Here is a 16,971-nt window from a genome sequence, read left to right as displayed (position 1 = left end):
CTGTAACAAATTCAAAATGTAAATGCTGCTTTTCATTTTGTTCTCTGCCGAATTCAAATTACCCGGATTGCTGTCATTTTCATATCACCCATTGCACATGCAAATACATTCAACGGAGCCCTCATTTTAGTAACATAAATTACAGTAAACCTGTACAGTGGAAAGGTGGATCATGACCCGAAAAATTTACAAATAATTTGTTTAAAAGGAAAAAAAACAAAACAAAAAAAAGGCCAATACTGATGAGAATCTAACCCGGTGCCATCAGCGTCCGAACCGACCGGTCTCATACGTGTCAGACAGTGTCTCTAATGCGGTTCGCTCAATAAATAGTTACCGCCCACTCTCTCCGTTGTCATCTCGCCACGTAAGATATGGTGCAACCTAACATGCTCTGACGTCTGGAGCTCAGCCTAGCTTGCTGGCTAGCGGGCGCTAGCTGCGGAACGAATGTATCAGCAGGCAGGCGGCACAACTTCAGCTGAGAGGATGCGACGGGAGAGAAGCAGAGCTGCGGTGAGTCCCTGTGTTTGAAGTGACTTAGCGGCACACATTCAACTGTGCCCTCTGCTTTTCGAGCTTTTAACGCCAGCTGCAGTGTCACTACCGCGTCGACGTGGGCTTCGCTGTCCAGAACCACACAGCAGACATGAGACGCTTAAGTGCCTCATTCTCATTAGCACAATCTATCAGTGGCGGTGCTAAAGCTAACAGCCTAATAATGTCAACCGCTACCTTTCAACATCAGATGGCTGCTGCTGTGTGACAGGTCGGTGTGCTGTGCGGACGGCAAATTAGACAGAAAATGAGAGAGAATGTTAGTGTCCAGGTACACGTTGACTCCTCACACACACACACACACACACACACACACACACACACACACACACACACACACACACACACACACACACACACACACACACACACACAGTAAGTGGTGTCAATAATACTGGAGCTAATGGCAGGCTAACTACCATTTCTTCTCTCCAGATGTGTTGGGGCCAGACTCTTGTCCCCGGTGGGATACTGCTGCTGCTGCTGGCCCAGCTGTTGTGTTTAGATGCTGTGCCCATCAGCATCGACAAGACTAAAGTCAAGCAGCCAGAGAAACAACCTGAAGAGCCTCCAGCCAGTGTGGTATGTGTCACTGGAAAGCCTATTTCCCGTGTGAAGTCACGGCACTTGACTTGTTTTGGCCGCTTCTTTGGGGGCTGGACAAACGTGTTTTCACTTTTGAGACGTATCTCTCCCGAAGCCCGTCCCGCGCGGACTTGGGCAACACCACGTTACGCAATTACCAAATTACAGCGTTGCCTCACCCATATGTTTAAATGTATCAGTACAGTCATGGCTGCAACAGTTGCGGTTGCTAGAGCGTTGATGATTCGGAGTGATAATGCATGTCTCGAGGAAAAGGGGTTTTCCGCCCCTTAACGTGGCATTGTTGACTCAGGAGCGCTTGAATAAACATGACAGGGGTGTGGACTGGAAAATGGGTAGCAACCGCTTTTTCTTTTTCTTTTTTTTTTTTTTCTTTTTTGACTCGCTCAAGATGATGTTAAGCAGGTGCACAGCATCGCTGTAGCAGCAGACTGTCGTGCAGCACTCTCATTGATAATAGTACAGTATATACTTGGTCACGGTACACGGTGTTACAACGAAATTGGTTTTGGGTCAGGATGCCCTTGCTGTGGTGCAATGAGATAAAAAAAAAAAAAAAAAAAAAAGTAAGAACAGTAAGATACACAGCATGCTAAAGCTGTAAACTATCGCTCACCCACACACTCAAATATTGCATATATGCTACTTCAAATGATATGTGCAGCATATGTGCTTCTATCAATAAGTCTTCAGTACATGAGTGGCTGTTGCAAACGTGTTTTTAACGCAGTGTTACCTGAAGTGCTGTTGTAAAGTAAAATGATCCATGTCAAGCAACAGGTTGCAATCACCGTTGGAGCAGATATGCAATGTTTAATGTTTTACTAATGTTCGATTGTTAACACGCAGGATACGGGACTTCACTATGACCACTACCTCAGGGAGGTCATCGATTTCCTCGAGAAAGACGAGCATTTCAGAGAAAAGCTGCGTAACACAGATATGGAAGACATCAAGGTATTCAACTTATTTAAAAAAAAATAAATAAAAAATAAATAAATTATTGTTATTACTGTGACAAATTTTGTTGTTATTGTTGCTCGCACTAAACAATAAAAAAAATGTTTTTGTTGTCAATAACGTAATTAAATCAAAATTTTTACCAGCTACATTTCTAATTGTAAGCTAGCAGGGATACAGAAACATTTGAAAGTGACTCTGACTGTCCAACTTTATGATGATACAGCAAGGTAAGCTGGCCAAAGAGCTGGACTTTGTCAGCCACCACGTCAGAACCAAACTGGATGAGTTAAAGAGGCAGGAAGTAAACCGACTCCGAACCTTGATCAAAGCCAAGCAAGACCTTGAAGGAGGGAATGGTATGATGTCTCCCACCAAGTCAAACCGAACATTTTCTCTGTTTGCTTGTTGATCTTAAGGGAAACCTTTAAACTTATGTACATACATTTATTCTGTAAAGACAAATGTTTAAGTACACGAAGGGACATTTTTTTTGTAACTGTGCATGTCTCACTCTTTTCATAGACATAGCTGTGGACCACCAGGCTCTGCTGAAACAGTTTGAGTACTTGAACCACGTGAATCCACACACATTTGAAGTGGATGACCTTGATTTACTCATCAAATCGGTAAAAAATATTTTGTATTTTTTTTTTTTTTTTTTTTTTTTTTAATTTCATCTACTCTTTCAGAAGTCTCTATGAAAACATGCTGTTGTAATTCATGGAGTCAAGTACACAGAATTTGGATTTGAGAAAGACGAGTGTTGAGTCGGTGGGGTTACCTCTGTATGATTGACTTCCTTTTTCTTTTTCCATCAAGGCCACCAAAGATCTGGAGAACTATGACAAAGAGCGACATGACGAATTCAAAAGATATGAAATGATGAAGGAGCATGACCGACAGGAACACCTGAAAACGCTGAATGAGGATGAGAGAAAAAAAGAGGAGGAGCACTATGAGGAGATGAAAAAGAAGCATGCCGACCACCCGAAGGTCAACCACCCAGTACGTGTGGCCGGTGGACGCTGAAGTCATGAGTTTTGCAATAGTGAAAGAGGAAAGCGTCTGAACCGTCTTGTCGTCTCACCGTTTCCTTGTTGCGTTTTGTAGGGCAGCCAGAATCAACTGAGGGAGGTCTGGGAGGAAGCTGATGGCTTGGACCCGGAAGACTTTGATCCCAAGACTTTCTTCAAACTGCACGGTAGTTTCCAGCCAAGTACCGGTGTGACAAAATAGAAACGGGTGGAGTTGCATTGATTAATCAAATTCTCTCTTTATTTCTTTGGTTGCTTTACTTTGTAATGCAGATACCAATGGAGACGGCTATTTTGATGAACAGGAAATGGAGGCGCTGTTCACCAAAGAGGTAAAACTGTTGCATCTGAAGTAGGGATGTTAACAATTGATTGATTATCCATTAATTGTCGATTAAGAATTTAATCAATTAAATTAAATTAAATTGAATTAGTCGCAATTAATTGAATGTTTTTACATGGGTAGTTAATATCATTATAACAGTGTCGTGGCAGGAAAGAGCAATTCACCTGCAGATACTGTGATGGTCATAATATACCGAGAACAAATTACTTTTGAACAATTAAAAAACCAAAAAAAGAAAGTTGAAATGTGACCCATTAGAAGTCAACTTAAAGTCAGAGGATAAATGTTAAGGGTGTTTTTACTGTTCTCTAATGTAAAAATGGGTCACATTGGACCGTCAACATTATTTAAGGGTTAAATAATGTCTTCCCTACACATTTTTCATTGTGAAATTTAGGTTCTCAGGAAAAAATCGCCGCTTATCAATCGTTAATCAATCGATAAGGTCAACCAACTAATGATTAATAAATTAATCGATAATTTGCATGGCTAATCTGAAGCTGTGCCTGGTCTTTGCCCCGCTCACTGTTCATCCCTCTTTCAAAAGCTGGAGAAAATGTACGACCCCACCAATGAAGAGGACGACATGGTGGAGATGGAGGAAGAGAGGCTACGAATGAGGGAGCACGTTATGAACGAGGTTTGTAACTTCTCACTGTCGTTCGTCTTGGTTTTTCAGTCTGAAACACTGAATCACGCATCTTTGACGTCTTCCGTCGCAGGTGGATTCTAACAAAGACAGACTCGTGTCTTTACAAGAGTTCCTCGTCGCTACAAATAAGAAAGAATTCTTGGAGCCTGACAGCTGGGAGGTGAGTTCACGACAGACTTGTCGCCTCAAGAGCGAAACCTTTTATTTTACAACAACGGCTGTGTTTGATTCCTACCTCCTTTACCTTGCTTCCTGGTCAGACCCTGGAGCAGAACCAGGCTTACACAGAGGAGGAGATGAGGGAGTTTGAGGAGCACCTTGCCCAGCAGGAGCAAGACCTCAGCATGAAAGCCGTGGACCTCCAGAAACAGAGAGAAGAGCTGGAGAGACAACAGGAACAGTTGAATGCACAGAAAATGGAGCTGCAACAGGTACCAAGTGGGATTTTGAATATTTTAATGGCATAATTTTCCTTTATTACTTTTTTTTTTTTTCAACTTTAAAATCGTGGATTCAAAATTATTTTTCAACACAGAGAATAACACAGAACTGACACAGCGTCTCTGTCCTGTCAGGCCTGCTGTTTAGATTATAGTTCTGCCTGGCACCTTCTCACCACAAAACAGCTCTCTTCACAGCAACAGTTCACACTCTAACATTGTCTCTTCTTGTCCGGCTATAAAAAGCTAGCCAAGTAAAAGTGGTGAGGAAGATAATAACAGTGACTAGTAATGGTCCTGGGCAGGCACTTTCAAAGGTGCTGGGAAGGCAAAGTTAAATTGTCCCACCAGGGGCACCATTGCAATGGAGTGGGTGGCATTCTTTCGGTTTGCCGAGTCAATTAGTCCTGAAGAAAACGTGGGGAAATAATAACTGAAAATAGAATAGGTGAATAGTTAATAAGTCTAGGTAGGTAACAGGGAATTGGTCTCTCTTGGCTCTTTGTAACCTATCCATTACATTCACAAAAGCCAGAAAATCCAGTTGTAGAAAAAAATGACAGTGGAGCAAATTATAATAATCAATAATTGGGAATCAATTCACATTATAATAACTGATTTTTTTTCACCTTAAGTTTCCTGACTGTGTCAAATCCTTATTGAGTCCAAAATCATTTTGAAACTCATTTTATGGTTTTTAACCTACAGTGTTGCTAAAATAGTGATGTACAAAACCAGAAATTATTTTTTTTAAATGGTTATGTAAAATTCAGTCAATTAAAAATATAGATATTAATGCTTATTTCCCTAGCATAAAACTTTTCATGCGCTTCTGCTGTTTATAGGCCGTTGAACACATGGAACGGCTGAAATCGCAGAACGTAGAACCTCCTGAGGTTGCCGGTGAGTGTTTGTCCATTGTTGCATTTAGAAAAAATAAACAAAAAAACAGTCGCACGATTCTCGCAGGCTCAACTCTTGAGAACCTAAAACTCCTAATTTGTTCCAGTGGAAGGAAATGCAGTGCCAGAGGTCCACGTAGGGGTCGACAACCCAGCACCTCCTCAGCAACAGGCGCACCCACCGGGGCATCAGGCCGACCCACAGCTTCCTCAGGATACGCATCAACAACAGCAACTGGACGGACAGTTAAATGAAGTCCAGGCCCAGCACGGTCTCCCTCAGACGCACCAGGATCTGCCGCCGGGCCATCAGCAGGCTGCACAGGGCCAGCACAACCTGCCCTAACCAGGCTGGCACACAACAACTCTCCCCCTATTGAGACTTTTGCTGCACTTTCCACTTCAGTGTGCTGGGGAGCGGCCCGTCCTCGGCACCTGACCTCTCTTACCCCACGTGACGTCGTTGACCCGGAGGAGCGTCAAGATGGAGAGCGCCCACGTTGGAAGACCTTCAGTGTTTTTGGATTCCATCAGTAAAATGAAGAGCTAATATTCGCGTTTTGTTTTTCCAATAGCTTTGTGTTTGAACAGGAAGAGTTGAGAACACGGCCCCGACGCGCTGTCCCCTCCCTGCAGTTTGCCTTTCAAATGGTAGAACCTCCCAAAGTGACATTACAGGTTTAATCACCTCAGGTGCGTTGTTAAAGTGTCATTTTAATTAGATCAAGGTTTTTGTTGTGGCGGCGCCTGCAGGCATTCTCAAATAGAGATTAGTTTACACGTGTGGCTCATGGTGTAACGTGCTCCAGTTAGTTGCATCAAACTTTGCAAAAGGAGTTCACAACAAAACGTTGTCACAAGTGTCACTACAAATCCAACCATTGGTGGGGTTTTTTTGTTTTTTTTTTTTTTTTTTGGTAAAAGAGGTCCTAGTATCATCTAAAATGTCTAATGAAGGATACCGTAGGGTACCGTATTGATCCAGTCGGACCTCCGGTCGAAAGAGGTTTGCTCTTTAGCTGCTTTTCTCAACAAACATTTGGCCAGTTCAAAGAGGAATTCCCACAGGAAGTCAGCTCGCTCACATTTCACAAGCCACAATCATTTCAACTAAAATGACCACTCGACCCAAGTTAAATAAATTCTCTCTTTTTTCTGAAGCTGCTGCGGTTACAATCTTCCTACTGTTCCAACCATAAAATGTCTTTTTTCTTCTTCTCGTGCTTTGTCAGATTTTCTTGCTTGGATTTAAAGGCCCAGCGTGTCACATCGTGTTAATTGAAATGGTTATTGACTAAAAAGACAATTTGTGTTCAGTGATGTTGTCTAGCTAAAAAAAAAAAAAAAATTATATTTTCTATTTCGTGCCAATAAATCCCTGATAAATTGTTACACTCTGGGTCTTTAAATGTTGGTTAACCTTAAGGTCTTCAGAACCATGCTGCAGCTGTTGGAAACTAAGCAGAAAAGGTCTTTGGTTTGGATTACAACAAGTCATGGAATGTCCTTCTCTTTCATAAATGTGCTACTTGATAAACAGCCCTGAAGTCCTTCTGTTGTGGTTTTTATACCAAAGTACAGATAAAGTTAACTTGTTGTGCCCCTGAGATAACATTTGTTTTGGCACTACTGATGGTCAGTTGGGCATTTCACATTTCTGTCCGTTTTTTCATGCAGCAGATTTGTATGAATTGTTTTATTTATGAGCTGATTTTAGTTGATTGTGATTTTTGTGGTGTGTTGAATAAAAGGTTGACAGGCCTTTCAAAATTCCCTATTGTTTTTGATTGGTAAAATTACTTTATAAATATATTTAGCCAATAATTGACAAACTGCCCAGTTAAGTTTAATATTTGAAGAATTGTTTTAGTTTTAACACAAGATGCATTTTGGGTTGTTAAGGATTGTAATATTTGAGTAATTAATGATATATTTTTACCTGATAGCATTTGGACCACAAAAGGTTTAGGAATGAATATTTATGACTGTGCTATCATACACACACTCACACTAACACGACGCAGTTCATTGCTTTTGCATTTTGTTGTTTAGAGGGGCCGGACTTCTGTCAATCTATTATTACTATTATCTACTGTATATGTGTAAGTTCCCTCTAGCGGTATAACAGTTGAACTGCAGTGTCATCCAGTCCAATTACTATAAGAACAGTTTGACACTTTATTGATTGTCCTTTTAAAGGCCATTTGTTTTTTGTTTTTTTTAGTGGTCAACATTTAGATATAATTAAAATACAAATCAAGCATAATTCATGGTAATTAACTATTAATTGCTAAGTTAATTACGTGTGTGTGTGTCATCATCATTATTATAATTACTAGTAATTTTACTGTTTGGTAAATAATTTAAACCTACCATAAACTTATGTGGTAATTATTTTTTAATGCACCTGTACGGCAAAAGAAAACAAAAAAATTCAGCTTACTGTGATAGAACACGTTTATTGAAACAGTTAGCATACAAAGAGGGTGATGGGGAAGAAGTGACAGAGTGGTTAGAAAAACAAAGAGCTTCATGAAAATTCTGGCAGAGCGCACCGGGCAGAAAAAAAAAACAAAATAAACTTCCTTCACGTGGAATAGGGTTGACGGTGACATATTTTTTGTATTCATTTTGTACAAAAAATAAATAAGTGAAATCTTTCAAGTTTACAGGAATATCTATATGTTTTATATCACACAGACTTGCTGATGATCCTACGTGTGGCGAAGGTCAGCATTTTGTGTTAAAACATGAAGAGAATCTAGACAGGCCAAAAGCAGGCTGACTGGTTGAGGAGGGCCGAGAGTTAAAAAAATAAGGTTACTGATGACGAAGAAGACGATATAAAAGTGTGGAGGGGTGGGGGGGGGGGTCACATTCAAAAAAATCCTGAATGTTGAATGTAGCGCAACTGGAGGGTCTTTATCGCAGCGGCTGAGCGTTTCCTCGAGACAAGCCTCTTGGTCCCTGCGCAGCCCCCCGCTTGTAACCTTGCTGATACCCCTCCTAAAGACAAGATAAACCAGTCTTAGCCATCACTCAACTCTATTTAGATTTAGATTGATTTTTATTAACAGACTCAAGGTCCGGTTCACAAATGAATCTACGAATGAATCTATGAATCTATGACTCTGTTTAGATGATAATTAGATGATGAAAGGAAGGAATGGGGAGTTTTTTACCCGTTGGTAGGTGTTATTGGAATAATCTCGGGAGGTGTTGAACTGGGTTTGGCCGTAACCACCGCTCGCAGTGTTTGAGAAAGGGGCGCGATAGCCGTCATAGCCACCTGGGGGACAGGAGATCCGGTGAGCTGGAGTCACTTCATCAGCTCAGTGGGGAACTGGCTGCATATTTATTAAAATCTCAGTGTTGGCGCTCGTACCTCTAAACCCGTTGGAGGAGCCCCGGTATCCATTCATGACTCCACGGGCGCTCCTGGGCGCCCCTCTGGGCACAGCCTTGCTGTTGTAGAAGGACTGCCCCGACTGGCCGAAGCCTGAAGTGGAGTCCTCGTGCCCTCCAGCAGGGGGCAGCACCGCATCCTGGGACTGAAACCCACCAACAACTGGATGTACGAGAAAACCGGCCATTAACGCCACCGCGTCGCCCGTCTTTGGGTACAGCGCATTCAAAAAGCTCATTTGACGCATTTGAGGCAGCTGGACGCAGCTCGGCTCTCACCTGACTGCAAAGTGTCCTGGGTGATGTCAGGCTGGTCCACAGAACTCTCTGCTTGGCCGCTGAAGCCCGAGCCATAGCCGCCTGGGAACTGGCTGGGCTGCTTCAGGGAATCAATCTGGCCATCAGCGGTCGGAGGAACAGGAGCGTTCATATTGAAGACCTGATGAAGGAAGGAAGGGCTTGCTTCATTTGACCTCACCAACACCATCAAATGATTTCCACATGTGAAAACTGTTAAGTTGTTTATTGTACAGTATGAAGCTTTGCTTGTTACATATCCAGGTTGAAGCAAAACTTGTTTGGGTCCATATAAAAAGGTTCACTGTTCTACCTGGAGGAATATTTTTTCAATAACTATCAACGTTGGCTCGAGACTTTGTCAAAGTTTAAAATTTTGGCCCGCAGTGTATTTTGAGTTTGATACCCCTGAGATAGATGAATGGATAGTTTGTGAAACAAGAACTCAAATCATCTCCAAGCGCACCATGAGTTATTTATTTTTGTTGATTTATTTTTTTGGCTGAGGAGCGATTAAAAATACAGGAAACAGAATTTCCCTCGAAGTGCGCAAAGTGAAAACACATTTCCCTGTTATATCATGGAACTGGACCTAGACAGAGAGCATACCGCTTGCACTGACTGGAAGGGTGCTGCGTTGACATTGATGCCTCCAGAGTGGGAGGGCTTGGAAGCAGGAGAGAAGGCAGAGGAGAGGGAACAGGGGGCGGGGCTCTGCTCAGGCGACAGAGACATGGAGGCCTGGGGAGGCAAGGAGGAGGACGGGAGAAGCAGGGAAACTAGGATTCAGTGATCAGAGAAAGACAAGGGACAGGTTTCTCTTCCTAACGCATCACATGCAATCTGTAGCCCCCCCAACCCCCCCGTGCAAATCAACCAAGTTACACCAAGCACTTCCTGATGCGCTTCCCCTCTACTCACTTGCGAGGGTTCCTGCGGTCCAGACACCGCACTCGATGGAGGAAGTCTCGACTCCGGCAGGCCAACTATGGAGCAAGGTTCGGAGAGAAGCGAAGAGGAGGAGGAGGAGAAAACAACAAGGCTGGTTACTAACCGGAACGACGTACTTTCACAGCAGCTTCAGAAATTGACAGGCGCTCACTTGCAGCGCAGCCCATCTGCTGCAGGTCGACGGTCTGCCCCGGCTTCATGGGCTGAGCAGACACGATGGCTGGGTCCAGGGCCTGACCGTCAAACTCCAGCATGGAGTCCTGGAGGACGGAACACGAGGTGTTTGATCAGGGGCTCGGGCTCGGGCTCGAGAGGCGGGACTTTCGTCATGTCATGCGACCCTTTGGAAAGGTCAGACTGTCCCCTCTGAGTTTCTCCACCACGGCTGACAACTTAAAATGGTTTGTCAACCCATCTGCTGTGCATCCACTGCGTGAGAGCTCACAACCTAGTACCTCATAAAATGATGCAATGCCGCATCTAGATTAAAGCTCCAGTGTATTGTAATTCTACACTTTTATTGATGTTTCTATGACACTTTTACAAATAAGAAACTCATAAATCAAGCCAAATATTACACACTCAACCTTACAATACTGGGTTTCCTTTAACATTTTACACACTGGACCTTTCAGAACTACCAAAGGCATTGCATTTAAATGCAGTCTTTTCTAATCATTTTATAGTGAGACCCACAGTGAGTAGTGTGGTAATACTTAAGATTGGCCTAGGTCTCAAGACCTCTTCATAAGGGTCTCTGCCTCGTCTCGGTGGACTCGGGAGTTCTGATCAAGACGGGTTGAGACTCAGCCAACACTGCAATGACGGCTTTTGTTCCACCACCTCATCCCTCGAGCCAGGCAGAACTTTCAGGTCTTTCACAAGCACCATGAGTGGGATGAGTGTATTTTAATGTTGAGCACAAACATGAAAGGTTTTTACGAATTTTGTTCATGCTTGGTGTGCCAAAAAAAACAACAACTCTGTTACATTTTTCCTAGTTCATTTATTTTTTTGATTTTATGAAGAAAAGTTGTTGGTTCAAAATAGCTGGCAAAGCAGCAACATGTTAAAGAAGATTACTAAAAGATACCTTGCTGAAAAGAAATGTTGCTGTTCCATTTATGTAGAAGCAAACTTGAATAATTTTTTTTTTTTAAAGATGCTGGTCATTTGTTCTGTTTTGTTGTGATTTTTCTTTGACATGCAAAATCTTTTCTTGTCTTGGTCTCGAACCCCCTTGGTGTTGTCTCGATCTCGACACTCTCCAGTCTTGATAATGTCTTGGTCTCGGCTGGTGCGGCCTTGACTACAACACTAACGGTAAACACTGCTCCAATGATCTGATGTCTGGTCAATGAAAACCCACTGCGTCAGGCCCGTTTACCTGCATGAAGTTGTAGGTCCCCTGCATTTGGGCCATGAGGTCTTGCACGGCCTGCTTCCTCACCACCGGGTCGCTGGCCGGCGGGGGAGTCACATGGTTGGCGGTGCCGGCTGCGTCGGTGGCCAGAAGGGTCGGGGGCTGGTGCTGCAGGGAGTTCGCCATCTATTTGACCCAGAGACACATCGTGTGACACACACACACACACACAGGCGCGTGAGCACTGCGGACTGAGAAAAGTGGACTGGAGCTTGAAGGAGTGATGTAGCACACCTGGGCCTCCACTGACCACTCCTCCACGCGCTCTTTTTCCGTGCTGCTGTACGAGGTTGTTTCTGGAATGTATTGTCTGTTAACAAACTGGAAGACAACAGATAACAGAGACGCATGTCAGGACTCGAGCGTGCCTTTCAAACGCTTGCTGTGATTTCAGTCAGTATCGAGTTATGACTCAGCACCTCCGTGGTCTCCACTTTAACTGGGTCAGAGATTTTATCAGTTGCTGTTACTTCTGGAGAAAGAAAACAAGATGTGAGATGCAAGAATTTTTTTTCTAAAAAAACAAAAACAAACAAAAAAAATATTCCTAGGAAATTCCCATACAGATGCGAATGTGTTCTTAGTTACCAGGTTCTGCTGGTTGCGCCTCAGCCTGAGACTCAGCCACCACAGGCTGCTCCTCGGCCTCCACTTCCTCCTTACAGGCTCCATTCTGATGAGTTTGCACTCTATCAAAGTAGCCACTGAGCAGCACTTTCTCCAAAGTGTCCTTCAGTGACTTGTCTGGAACAAAGAAATTGGAAGAAGACAAATTAGTTGAGTTTATTTAGCTTACTTTTTTTTTTAAAAAAGATACAAATTTAAAGAATAAATAAGAACTTGTACATGCAGGTGCATTCAAGCAACAAAACAAACCAGATCAGAATTATCAATCATATCTTTTTAACAGTTCAAGTACATATAAGGGTTCAAGCACAATGTCTCAACAGATTAAAATTCTTGTGTATTTTTTAAAGGAGAATCACAGGCTGTGTGGAACTCACAAGTCGTCCCTGCCACGGCCTTGTCTCGGCCCTCAAGCAGTTCCCACAAGTGTAGCGACGCCTCCTCGTACTGTTCAGTCAACCTGCAGGCGACAAAACAACCTGGAGTGGGTATCTGCTGACTCAACAACGAGCCGCTCCTTCAATATAAAGGCCATAAATGACCACGTAAAAGCTGAAATACATACAACTCACAAGAGTCTATTAAAGCAAACCTATACAGAGGATCCTACCTGACGTCATGGTTCCTATCAGGCCCAACCAGCTTGTAAAACTCGTCGAGTGACGCGAGGTCGGCGTCGCTGAGGAGTGACGGACCGGCGCCATCGGGCCTCTTGAGCTCCTGTCTGATGCGCTCGTCTCCCAACTGGTCCAGTAGAAACTGAACCTCCAGCACCGTCTTCAGCCGCCGCTGCTCCATCTCCTCCCGCAGCAGCTGCTCCCGCCTCGCAGACTTTTTCACCGCCTTCTGAACCTGAGAACACGCAGCCGCAAGTGTCGCTTGGGTTCACTTGACTGCTTGTCAACCTTTTCCAGTGGCAGTTTGAAGTCTTTACGAATCAATTGATTATACTTTTTTTTAAAACGGGACATACGGATAAGGAATACTGGCGTATTAATGTGGGAGTTTTGAGAATAAAAAATAAAATGATAATAGCAACGTAGACATTTTGGACGGTGTTTTAAGAAGACTCACCTCTTGGCCTAAAGACAGGAAGCTCTTCTGCAGCTCTCGAGCAAACTCCAGATTGTTGACAATCTCTTGGAACTTCGATAGCGCTTCCTTCAAGTTCATTGTAAAAATAATAATAATAATGATGATAATTTGATACAGGTAAACAATATCTTTGACAAAGTATCATTTCTTATTTGTCATTTCAACTGCACAACCAACAGAACACCAAACATGCCATTTCTTACTCCCATAGTTTAAATCTTACCAGCTGATCTTGGTTCAGTCTCTCTCCCTTGTCCTTCTTTGCCTGGTAGTCATCCAGTTTGGACTGTCAGAATGTGGAGAAAAAAAAACACAAAATATAGAAAATGTATTTTTAAAGAAGTTGTAAAAAGGATTAAAGAAAAGAAGAAAAAAAAAACGCAACATAGGAGGGAAAAAAAAATCTCTTTTGTTTGAGCAAATACCTTTTTCTTCTCCATGTTTCGAACCTTCTTGTCAACCACACCCAGAATTTGCTTCATAGTGTCATTTTGACTGCCACTTCCCAGGTCCAGAATTGCAGACTGGGCAGCACTGTTGCCAACCATCGCTGAAGGCATCTGCAAAGAGAACATTTCTTCAGTGAAACTGCTGACACTTTTTTCCAGACTGCCAATTTCTAAAGCAGACAAACAATTAGCACTGAGAAAGAAAAATATTTTTGTACCCACAACCACATACAATCTGAATGTTTCTCAAACTAATTTGGAAGTATCTAGAGTATGACATTTATATGATGAAATGTTTTCTCAAATAAAAATCTAGTATCTGTGCAACACTCCTTAACGCGTAAGTTGAACAGGGTTTTGAAAAGCACCATGCTTATTATTATTGTTGTTAAGATGTTGAGTGCCAAAATATGAGGAACACTTGATGGATGCATACTGAACTGGTTGGATGCCATGTAGCTCTGACGCAGTGGTGTTACACAACACCTTGCAAGGTTGGCAACTTTGCCTCGAACTGCTCATTTGTCTGTTCATGCGCAAAACTATAGAGAAGGCAGGCGGGTCATCCAAAAACAATTAGACTGCCGTCAAACTGCGATCGATGTTAATTTAATTTTCTGTGATAATGACGTTTTCTCGGAGCGGACCTGTCTGCGATCTGATCTCTAAGCAAACCTGATGTACAAGGATGATGACTAATTGGTCTCGTTAGCGCGATTGAGATAGAGGTTCTGCATAAAATTCAATACTATGATTCCACTGGGGGTTAACAACGGGACATCGACGCGACGGAAAAGACAAGCAGACTGCTCGAGCGCATCAGACAGTTTCAGTTTCGAACTAAACAGTGAAACCGACTGTGATTATCCTGAGTCACAAAAAGATCTGACCAGCTAACGATCGGTATCAAGCAAACAAACTTTGCGAACCAATGTTGATCGTGGCTGATACGTGAGCCAAAATAGTGATGCAGCTGAGGAAGTTATTACAAATTAAAATGTCGGGCCTCTATATTTGGGGTTAAGAAAAAAATCCCAACTTCCTTCGGAGATACCGGCACAACATTTTTTTTTAGACAGATGCTAGGAAACGTAACGGCTTCTTACACGAATGACTTTATCCGATTATAAATGTGACTTCGTTGAAAATGATTCAGCTTTGATACGTGAATTATAAACAAAACCAGCTAGTAATGTCACATGAAATCCATTTGTTAAGCACCGAAACCTAGTGTTAATCTCCTTGTCCCATTGTTAGCCGATAGGCTAACATCCACACTAGGGTAATACTGATGCATGAGTTACAACAACACATTCTGATTGAATTAACTGGCCGTTACCGTATATGTGTGTGTTTATATCCTGTACTCATCGTATATGAGTACACACAAGAAAAATACAAAGTCGGCATAGCGGCGACAGCATGTTTTTCACTGTCCTCTCGAGTAAAGACGTTTAACAATTATTAAACAAACACAGGTCAAACCGCAATTTGTTAATATTGACATAGATTATTTACCTTTATTCTCTTGTCTTCAAAGAGATTTATTGTGTCGGGTTACACGTTAGATGTGTGAAAGCCGTCTTTAGCCGTTGATTTTCAACAGTATTTCCCCAGAAGGATGCTCTGTTCACGAGCTGTGGCTGAGCTAACGGTAGCGGCTACAAGGCCCCTTCAGGTTGACCTCAAGAGTGCCTGACGAAAAAGAAAAGTAAAAAATAATTAGCAGATATTTGCTCTATAAGTAAGTAAGAAAAATAGCAAACAAAAGTTTTAGATAAATAACACTGTAAAAATATTAAATAAAAAAAAAATATCACTTACACATATCATCTTAAAAATAGACATTTTCACAGAATAGTGGGTCATATCCACTAAAGTAAGAATATTAGCTGTGTTGTATAAAATAATCAGACAACTTAGTGTAGTGTCGAAACTTAGAGTAAATAGGTATCAAACAGTTTACCCACTTTGGGGTTTTGATTAGAATAACACAAACACTGAACTAAACCGTCTTGATGTAATAGCAACAAATAAACAGAGGATGGGGTAAAAGACTCATATAATAAACGCATCCCAAATCCATCACCATGCAAAGTTCTTTCGTTGCTTCCTGCTGCCTGTTTGATCAACTGACGTCTTTTCACTGTGGTGTTGTGACATTTTGAATTTTAATTGTATTGGCCTTTTTTGTAGATTTTGGTGGGCACAGAGGTCACTATAAATCTGCAACAATGTGGTCTGCAAAAAGAAAGAAAGAGGGGGAAACCAGAAAACCCATGTGTGAAGCAATAAAAGCATTCCCCTCCACCTCCCCTCTTCCCCATCCAGACTGCCGAGCAGCGTACGAAACTGACAGCAGTGACAACACATCGCCATGTCTAAACAACAGCCAATGTGCAAACATTTACCAGAACCAAAATTAACTACATTTGTGTTTCTAGAGTCAAAAATGTTTCCAAATCAACAATCATTGTTGCTGTTTTAAAATGTTCTCATCCATAACATTTGTGCAACACATACCTTTTGAATTTTGAATTTAGAAAATTTGATCGTCTGATTCAGTGCGACATGTAAAAATTGATAATGTTTAAATACACATGAGAGCGTTGCTAAGTCCCCAGACTTTGCACTAAATTTCCACACCCCACCATTTCCCCATCTATGGCTCGTTGTCTGAATATGTAACCACTGAGGTGGGGGTGTGGCAATTTTTAGACCCGAAAATGACATCACATGGCCTACAGAATATCTGACTGGATTTAATATGTGAAAATAATTTGTTAGCTGAAACCCCACAAAAGCCCCACAGAAACGTCAACCCCAGAGCATCTGAGGTGTAGCTTCTAGGTTGGTTTCTACATTCTAGATTTTCCCTGACTTACAATGTATATTTTGTTGTTATAGGGTTTTTTTCCCCCCAAAATCTTTCGTTTCTCTCCTATGCCATTACAACAAAAACATATTTTGTTTGATAGCACCAAATAAAGATCTTTAATGTTTTAAAACTTTCTGTCTACTGTCCTCTCATTGCCTCTTGGCACCTTGTTTGATAAAAATGAATAATTCACAGGCCACATGTGTTATACGCTTTGCACAAATCCATTCAGTTATCATCATTACCGTCATTACAGACCAGGAACTTCACTCACCATCTTGGAGCATGTGACTCATGCGACTGAAATTTAATTCTGATGTGGTCCAAGGACAAAAACAAGCAATA

The 16,971-nt window shown here is 42.2% G+C and overlaps 2 protein-coding genes across 3 annotated transcripts; one reads left to right on the top strand and one right to left on the bottom strand.

Annotated features, from left to right (window-relative positions):
• The first annotated feature begins 372 nt into the window (after positions 1-372).
• On the top strand, positions 373-7,262 carry nucb2a (nucleobindin 2a). The gene is made up of 13 exons (XM_076021824.1): positions 373-516; positions 994-1,140; positions 2,014-2,121; positions 2,351-2,483; positions 2,650-2,753; positions 2,947-3,132; positions 3,238-3,328; positions 3,435-3,493; positions 4,055-4,147; positions 4,230-4,319; positions 4,420-4,590; positions 5,445-5,502; positions 5,609-7,262. The coding sequence occupies exons 1-13, from the start codon at positions 451-453 to the stop codon at positions 5,845-5,847; spliced, it is 1,545 nt and encodes a 514-aa protein (XP_075877939.1). The 5' UTR covers positions 373-450; the 3' UTR covers positions 5,848-7,262.
• Positions 7,263-7,940: 678 nt separating this feature from the next.
• caprin1a (cell cycle associated protein 1a) lies at positions 7,941-15,426 on the bottom strand. 2 transcript variants are annotated; one of them, XM_076021802.1, is made up of 17 exons: positions 15,267-15,426; positions 13,725-13,859; positions 13,523-13,585; positions 13,279-13,365; positions 12,815-13,056; positions 12,582-12,664; positions 12,166-12,321; positions 11,997-12,049; positions 11,812-11,898; positions 11,542-11,703; positions 10,306-10,414; positions 10,125-10,189; positions 9,813-9,944; positions 9,186-9,345; positions 8,887-9,069; positions 8,684-8,790; positions 7,941-8,507 (listed from the first exon to the last, which is right to left on the bottom strand). In XM_076021802.1, exons 2-17 carry the CDS (start codon positions 13,857-13,859, stop codon positions 8,424-8,426), a joined length of 1,908 nt encoding a protein of 635 aa, XP_075877917.1. In that variant the 5' UTR covers positions 15,267-15,426; the 3' UTR covers positions 7,941-8,423. The 2 variants fall into 2 exon arrangements, with proteins under 2 accessions (XP_075877917.1, XP_075877926.1); XM_076021811.1 differs by lacking the exon at positions 9,813-9,944.
• Between the last annotated feature and the right edge of the window lie 1,545 nt (positions 15,427-16,971).

The sequence above is a fragment of the Nelusetta ayraudi genome, unplaced genomic scaffold, assembly GCF_046127955.1.
Source record: "Nelusetta ayraudi isolate G7.1 ecotype Tasmania unplaced genomic scaffold, CSIRO-AGI_Nayr_v1 ptg000002l, whole genome shotgun sequence".
In the NCBI taxonomy this organism is placed as follows: Eukaryota; Metazoa; Chordata; class Actinopteri; order Tetraodontiformes; family Monacanthidae; genus Nelusetta; species Nelusetta ayraudi.
This window is presented reverse-complemented; position numbering and strand designations above follow the sequence as displayed.

What these genes read in the sequence shown, in the direction of transcription:
- nucb2a (XM_076021824.1), top strand. Translation starts at nt 451, where the DNA reads ATGTATCAGCAGGCAGGCGGCACAACTTCAGCTGAGAGGATGCGACGG. An exon ending in TTGATTTACTCATCAAATCG is followed by an intron (nt 2,754 to 2,946) that starts GTAAAAAATATT and finishes TTTTCCATCAAG; the next exon opens with GCCACCAAAGATCTGGAGAA. An exon ending in GACTTTCTTCAAACTGCACG is followed by an intron (nt 3,329 to 3,434) that starts GTAGTTTCCAGC and finishes TTTGTAATGCAG; the next exon opens with ATACCAATGGAGACGGCTAT.
- caprin1a (XM_076021802.1), bottom strand. Translation starts at nt 13,859, where the DNA reads ATGCCTTCAGCGATGGTTGGCAACAGTGCTGCCCAGTCTGCAATTCTG. An exon ending in GAAACATGGAGAAGAAAAAG is followed by an intron (nt 13,586 to 13,724) that starts GTATTTGCTCAA and finishes ACATTCTGACAG; the next exon opens with TCCAAACTGGATGACTACCA. An exon ending in GGCCGTGGCAGGGACGACTT is followed by an intron (nt 12,322 to 12,581) that starts GTGAGTTCCACA and finishes TCTTTGTTCCAG; the next exon opens with ACAAGTCACTGAAGGACACT.